This window comes from Bos indicus x Bos taurus, chromosome 26, assembly GCF_003369695.1.
Source record: "Bos indicus x Bos taurus breed Angus x Brahman F1 hybrid chromosome 26, Bos_hybrid_MaternalHap_v2.0, whole genome shotgun sequence".
Lineage (NCBI taxonomy): Eukaryota > Metazoa > Chordata > Mammalia > Artiodactyla > Bovidae > Bos > Bos indicus x Bos taurus.
Genome location: NC_040101.1, coordinates 37,716,688 through 37,724,866, shown reverse-complemented (window position 1 = coordinate 37,724,866; position 8,179 = coordinate 37,716,688). Strand labels below are relative to the sequence as shown.

The 8,179-nt window shown below is 40.5% G+C and overlaps 1 protein-coding gene across 9 annotated transcripts in view; it reads right to left on the bottom strand.

Annotated features, from left to right (window-relative positions):
* Positions 1–407: 407 nt before the first annotated feature.
* CPEB3 (cytoplasmic polyadenylation element binding protein 3) overlaps positions 408–8,179 on the bottom strand; it is a 202,603-nt gene continuing 194,831 nt past the window's right edge. For all 9 annotated transcript variants that reach the window (XM_027528969.1, XM_027528971.1, XM_027528967.1 and 6 more), the window contains one exon: positions 408–6,122. In XM_027528969.1, the coding sequence (XP_027384770.1) occupies positions 5,895–6,122 (228 nt within the window). In that variant the 3' untranslated portion in view covers positions 408–5,894. The remainder of the gene's footprint in view (positions 6,123–8,179) is intronic.

The window sequence follows — 8,179 nt, the reverse complement described above, 5'->3', positions numbered from 1 at the left end:
TGTAAAAAGACCCATTTTCCGAGAGGATCCCTGAGAGCCTAGCGTAAAAATTAAAACAGAAGGGGGCGTACTTACGTTTTCATTGACGTTCTTGGTTTTGATTTTGAAAATTGGTTTCCCGTGGCAAGCGCTGGCATGAAAGCCCACTTGCACCTTAAAATCTTGCATACACACTCACTTGTGTCAACAAACACCTTCCTGTTTCAAATACACTTTTTTTTTTTAAACGAGTGTTGTTCACGTCATTAAAAAGGTGAATGTTGCTATATTGAACCTGCTGTAAAGGACTTTGTCCCCCCTCCCCCTAAAAAAGCTCATCAAGCAAACTGGAGTGTGCAGATGTCCCCAGACGCAATCCATATACTCCAAGCTACTCCTTAGCAAGTGCAAAGGATGACAAGTGTCAGTACTTCATACAACTAGATTTAATAAGTTGTTATTACAGAAAAAAAAAGAAGTCCAAACTACAAAGTTTAAGCATTTGTAAGCAATAGCTGCATTGAGCTCCATGGTTAGTCACAGTACTGCAGTTCCACACAAGCAATTATCAGTCCAAGCCCCAAAGGCGGAAGCTGAGTAAGGGTTACTAGCAAAAACAATCTAAGAGAACAGGTAATAAAAGATACAATACATTTAAAATTAGTTGTTAGTTGAAAAACAAATACAGAGATCTTAGCTGTGAACACTCTAAAATTTATGTCCATTATTTTGACAGCAAAAATACAAATACCTAATACTTTATACCCCAACAGAACTATATCCAAAAAAGAAAAAGAGCAGTTGTCCTGTATTAGCACCCAGGTTTTCTACTTGTTGTGATTAACTTCATTGTCATACAAATCGAAACACCCCCAAATTACATATCCATTTCTTGACCCTTTTTGGGGTATAAAGTCAACAGCATTAATTATAAAATACTCTGTGGTAAAATGGAACACTATTGCAGCTGAGATAGAGAAGTTTGGTTCTTATTAAAAAAAAAAAAACAGAAAATGTTAGATGACATACCATACAAACTGGTGAAAAAGCAACAATTCATACAAATAAGCCAGTTTTAACAAAAAGATAACTGTTTTTCACTAATCTGTGACTAATCTTTCACTCAAACCTTGCAAGTAGAGATGTCACAATACTCAAATATTTAGGTAGGAGCTTTACCCAGTTAAATGCCATTTTGTTGCTAATATAATAGATAAAAATGAAAACTAGCAGTTATTTGCTAATTGCATAAATGCAGTACATTCTGCATTAGCCCATGCCTCACTAACAAGCTATAAAACACAAGATATAGGCAGAAATCTAAGCATAATCTTTATAGCACTAAGCAAATTTTTCCAATTTCTTTTCTTCTGTTCCTAATCACTTATTTGTAGTTAATGTAAAATTCCAACCAGTAGTATCCAATTTGTTAAAATTTTACATCACAACTTGATCTAATCTATATATTATTTACAAAACTGAATACATAGAGCATACCCAAGAGCCAACTCTGGACATGTGTTTCTCTGAGTCATTGATAACCATGCTTCCTTGACAAGGGCCCTGGAGGAAGCCATCAAGGACTGGGAGAAGCACACCCTCTGTCTAGAGCAAGTCATAGGATGTTCTGTTTACGCAACACCAGTTTTGCAGTTGTATGATTTTTGTTTAATTTTAGGTGCCATGACAATGACACGCTGCCTTAACAGCACAGCTTCAAGGTGAGTTTGGGTGCTGGAAAAGAAGCAGGAGGGCAGACAGATCATGCTCAGAGTGGCCGGATGTGTTGCCACAATAAGGGACAAACAGGGGCCTCCATTAACAGGGAGCAGGCAGGGCTGGGGTGGGGGGTGGGGAGTGGAGAAGGACGAAGCCTGAGGCTGTCCGTGTACAGTGGTGACCTCCGAGTGTGCGCCTCGCCAGGCCACCCATGTGCTCGGGAGGCCACTTGCGCAAGACACTGAGATCCAAGTCTAGCCACCCAGAGGGCTGGTCCTCTCAGAGACTTCCTCTCACTCTCAGACGTCACCACTGTGAACACAAGGCAAAGATGTGGCCTGGTGAACGGTGCTGTCTCATACGTGGACAGCGGTCAGCGGCAGATTCTTTCTCTCTCTCTCACACACACGACAGAATGAAGAGTTAGAGGGGGGAAAGCAATGAACCACTCTGTTGACCTGGCCAGGTTCTCAACCTGGTGGTATCTCAGTAACGGGTGACTTCATCATCAGGGCCACAGATCTGGCTGCACCTGGTGTTGTATAAATCCACTGTGACATCCCCAGAGAACTGTACTGTGACATCCCTAGTCTTACACTAAACCACTGTAATAAAGGAAAAGGCTTGTCAAAATCTCACATGTTCTGCTCATTCTGTCATTTTATTACCCAATTATCCATTACATTTTCCAATCACTTTACATAACCAACCATTTTCATCGTTGTCACACTATTGTAAACCACATCAGCAAGTTAATACATAAAGCTTTGCATTTCAAAAAACTAGACACTTTAGTAACAATATTACAAAGGTTTTAGCTTCAAAAATAACTGAAAATGAAAAAAATAAACTTTTAAAGAATTAGCATCATAAAATTAATTTATTCCAAGTAAAAATACAAAATAATATTATGACATTGACCAGATATGAAAGTCCCTCCCAGAAACAACTCTATTAATGATTGAGAAAGCACTCCTTAAAGAAAATACGAAATAAAATGAAAAATATGTAAATATGTTTAATTTTTTTCTTAGCAAAAAATCTTTCTAAAAATAACAATGAAAATTTGTCTCAGTACAAAGGCTACATTACTATTGAAAAAATACCAGCATGAAGAAAAGGTACATATTTGACAGTAGAAAAATGATTTCAGTGAATCACAATGTCTAAAGTTTGCAATGAAAATAAATCTGCAATAAAGATTTATGCCTTTTTTCTTTTCTTTTTTTTTTCTATTTTTTATACAAACAGTACAAACAGTATTGCACATAACAACAAATAGTCGAGGTTAGGTTATAGCCTTCAAAAAATCGACTAGTTCAAGTGTCACATCAAGGAAAGGCCACAGCAGGACCTGTGATACCCGGGGGCTTCCCATTAAGTTGCAGGTCAGAACACCTCTGTGTTTTTAAAAAATAATTTTTTTCGAAGGACCCTCTCTTTTAATATAACATTAACAACTTGGGGGCACATTTATTTACAAAACAAAAGGGAACATGTTATAATTTAATAAACTAAAAAAAGTTCTCTTTAAAAAAATACAAACAGAAGAACTCTTTCACAATCCTGGTCAGTCGTGCACAATCAACGCTTGATTATAAATATACAAATTAAGGGAAAGTAGTTTCCACCACCTATTCACAACTTTCAGCACCAAATGGAGTTTATTTTTTGTAACCTATTCTTCATGACAATGTTTTTTCGCCTTCACGTCAGCTTTATGCTGTACAATCTTCCAGCATTTTTTTTTAAATCTCAGTGTTACTTTAGTACATGAAAGAGGGGTGCTTCTTCAAAAAGTTTTGCTTCTTTCACATAATTAGGTAGATTTCTGTAGGTTAGATATGATCTTTAATATTATAGTTATAAAGCTCTAACTTCTTCATTTTCAAAAACACAAATAAGCATGAAAAAAATAAAGTTACCCATCTGTTAAATCATTTTTCTTGCAGAATTAAATTAATATATATTTTTTCTGAATAAACTTACTTAGAAAATATCATTTTCTTTCCTATATTTCAAAATTGAGGTATTGCAAAAGATCATGTCAGTCAGAAAGCATGCCTTTTTCCTTAAAAACAAACAAACAAAAAAATCTTCAGCCAACTTTTGAAAACTGTCTAGAATACAAAAAGTAGTAGTGCATAACAAAATTTCTTGTACAGACGAAAAAAACCACAAACATAGAAAAAAACAAACGAAAACCACAGCTGGGCTGGGAAAAGCAAGTATTACCAAAAAGCCCAGAGGTAACCTCAAAGGGGGAGAATTCTAATCAGCATTTAAATCCAGTAAAAAACTATTTCGTTTTTTTTTCTTTTTGAAAACAAACTATAGTTTGAGAGCTGGTAATTGCAACTAAACACTGAAGAAACAAAACAGAACAAAGCGCTGTTAACTTGAGACAGTACAAGGACATCACAGCAGATAAACAGCGACTTACATCTATTCTGCAGTGTCACATCCAGTCCGATTGTCCCCAGAATTCCAAAACATAGGAAGAAGGTTTAAAAAAAGACTTACACAGTCTCATAATCATTATGTGTTCATATATTACTATCTGCAGCCCAAGAGTGAATGCTAAAAAAATGTCCATGGTACTACTAGCAGGTCTGAATTCTATTCAAGCTTTACAGGATAAATCCAGGGAATTAAGTAGTTAATTTCTCACCCAGACAACCAACCCTGCTCAGGCCATCTTAGTTTGTCCAGACATTTCTTTAGCATCACGATCACACAACTTTCTTAAAATGTGCCTAGTTTGTCAACTGACAACTTATCTCTATATACTGTATATATTCCTAGTGTTTGTAAGCTAAGATGAGCTCTTTGGTTTTCTGGACAAGGTCTGAAGCTATGTAAAATGGTGCAAGCACTAGGAGATTGTAACTAAGAGCTCATGTGTTAGTTAATAATATACCAGTTATGAACTGTCAAGTTCGTTAATGTCTGACACAGAGGCTTTAAACAGTTAAAGTTTGATCACAGTTAGACATAATCACTTTACTATATAAAATAAATTGCACAATATATAACAGAGCACCGCAAAGTACTTCATCTACCATCCACAAATTTGCTTTAAGAATATCCTACACCTAGGTTTTATATTGGTTGTAATATAGGTCATTCTGTTATGGGCTCTTCCTAATTTCAGAAGCATTCCATTTATTGAGGCATGCCTTCCTCCAGTCAATTACCATTTCCTTGAATGAAAAAAATTTTTTCTTTAAAAATCAGTATTTTATAGCTTATATAGAGTCTTAATTTGTGCATTGTGGGAAGGTTTTATACTAGACATCGGATATAAAATTTATTGCATGCAGCAACCTGATTAAGTAAACATGCAGTCAGAAATAGTGACCTTCCTTTGAAGCTTTCTCAAGTCTATTCTGATCTCCTTTCGGCAGCTGATTCTATCCCTAAATCACAAAAGTGTGTTGTTGGGTTTTTTGTAATTGATACCTTAGCCTGAATAGAGTATTATGGTATTAATAATACCATTTTAATAGCAGCAAAAGCTATTGCAGCATAAATTTACATAACACTAAAAGATCTAACCAAAATCCTCAGCAAAACAAAAATCAAACATGAAGGAAAAATAAAGATTCAGCTTATGAGGTATCCTTACATGTCAAAACAGAGAGCAACTAAAGGCTTATTTTCATTAAGGGTTATCCTTACTCTAAATGACCCCAACTAATGATTGCTGAATTGTTGTGAAGTTTTTGCTACATCTGCCACCTACTCACGAGTATTACCTTTGGTAAGTCTTCTCCTAGGGGCGATTCTCTAAGTTTCTGAAAATAAGTGCATGCTCCAGTTCAAAAACGATCAGAACAACAACAACAACAACACAACAACAACAGACAAACAAAAAACCACAGACATCAACCTGATGGCCGCTGATGAGAATGGCAGTCTACAAGTGACAAATCAGGTGTAAGGAATCAAGGTACCAAGCAGACAAAGGTGAGAGTCAAAGTGCAAATCAGTACCGTTACACTCTGCAATTCTGCGTTATACTGGACACTGAGTTCAGTAATGTGACTGTAAATAAGAATAAAAAGACCCATTTCTTCTTTAAAAATCGAGAACAAATGCACAGATTTCCAGAACACTGTAAGCCCTGAGGCAGTGCCCTCTCTTTTCCCTCCTTGTTATCTACTCCAGTACTTGTGGCTGGGTCTGCCCTGGGCTCAGCTCCAGCGGAACGGAACGTGGCGAGGGCGGTCGCCTCCCTCCTTCACCAGCGGTTTGTGGAATTCCCGCCCGGCACGGGAATGTATGCTCGCCCAGCAGTATTCGCAGTAATACTGCAGACAGGTGACGTTGGCACAGAAGAACGGGGCAAACTTCCCACCACAGCGTGTGCCCTGGCACTCATCACACATCTGATCATCCAGCACATATGGCTTCACTTCCACCTGGACCCAAAGAGGAAAGACAGGAAAAAAGATTTTAGAAAAGCTTCCTCACATTTCTTCCCCTCGAGAGCTTATAACGTAGCTTAATATGTCTCAGTCAGGCTCAGTGTTGAACTCAGCTGGTTATCAGCAGTGGCTGAGTGTATGCGCTTTGGGATCTGCTCCTTGATGTGCTAGTTGTGTGATGACAGGTAAATTCTTAACCCCTCTCCGTGCTCCTGTTGGCTCCATCCGTGGGTCTGTAAAGTAGGTTTAACAGTGATACACAGACACACACATATCTGTGTATCTGTATGGGCATTACAGGGTCTGCATCAGAGTGCTGGTGAGGATTGAGAGGAAGTGTGTGGAAAAGCACATGAGCTGAATCCTGAAGGCCGGCAGCACCTGGCAATGTGTGACAGGCAACAGTGTTTCAGGGAGAGGAACCAGAGAGGACAAAGCCCAATAGCAGGCAAATGGCAGGAGCTGGGTGGAGGGGAAGTCCCCCTCAAGGCCGGCAAGCCCGGCTAAAGGGTGACCAACAGGGCTCTGGGCTTTGACATTTTAAACACAAGCTTTCAAAACACTAACCTCTCTCAGTACTGTTTACAATGGACCAGAGGGAAAGGAGGACAAGGGGGATATTAAGAAACTACTATAATGACTGAGGCTGTTTTAGTTTTAGATTTTATTGCCTTAATCTCCCTCCAAGACTGGAAGCTTCAATAGAGGACTTTTCAGCACAGTCCTGCAGGGGGCATTTTATTCTAAATGAAGCAATGCTATATTATATAAAAACCAGAAGAGAGGAGGGACAAAAGTCACCCCAGTTTTCCCCCATGTTCTCTTCCTAGAACCTCAGACAGAGAATGCCATTCGTGTTTTCATGGTGAATGTTAGAAATCAGTAGGAAGGAGGTAAGTCTCTGTGTGATCAGGCTCTTTCTCACACCAACCTCAGAGCCATTCTGGGCAAGAGCGAGCAAGCAAGCTCCGTGGCCACTGGGGCTGTGGAGACGGGGACCCATGTTTTTTCTGATATGAGCCAACTGCCTGACGGGTCAAGCTGCCTTGACCAGGAACACAGCCAGGAGGTTCCAGCAGGGTCTGGGGCAGGGTACCCCGAGGCTGCAGGGGACAGGGTGGGATGAGCGGGGACGTGAGGGCTGCTGGGACTGGATTCTTATGTTCCTGGTCCTTCTCTTCTAAACGCCCCTCCACCAGCCTCCTTTGGAGTTCTGTCTCTAACCATGAGCTCAAGTCATCGGTCCTCAGCCAGCCAGAGACTTTTGCTTGAAGGCCCACTGGAGATGACCTGTCCCAGCCCTGTGGTTACCCAGGGGGATTCACTCTGGCTCCAGTTCCCTTCTCTTCCCCTCGTCAACCTGACAGCTTAATGAGTGGGCTTCAAAAAAAAAATCTCACATTCATCTCTCCATCATAATTAAAACTGTCGTGGCTCTGAGGTCATCTGTCTGGTTCAGATCTAGGCCACATTACTAGCTGTGCAGGCCACTCAGGCACTCTGGGCCTCTGTTTCCTCATCTGTACCCTGGAGGAGAAGAGCTCCTGTGAGGAGCAAGTGAGCTGAACCACATCAAGCACACAGAACAGTGCCTGGCACGGCATAAGCCCTAGGTAAGCATCACTGTCACTCCTGCTTCCGCTCCAGTCCCACCCGCAACAGGCATCTGATGTGCCCAATGCCAATGACCTGGGCACTGGCCACCAAGCTCCAGGCCTTCCCTGGTTCAACTCTCCTGTGCCCACGTGAGCATTTGAATCATCTGCCTTCTCGGTGTCCCTCATCTAGTCAAAAGCCCTTCAGCTTCTCCCCTGCCTTCAAGAGTAGCCCAGCTGCCTCCGTGTAACAGCTGCTCCCCGTCCCCTGCGACTCCAGGGTAAGCCAGAGCCTTCGTGATCTGCCCCAGTCTCCCTCCCAACTAGTTCCCAACTCCAACGCAACCTGCTCTCTATTTTATCCATGCTTTCTTTCCCGGTTAAGTGCTCAACCCACCCAACAATTTCACATACCCAATGAAGTCCAGTCTTTCCTTTCTCTTTCTTTCTTAACAT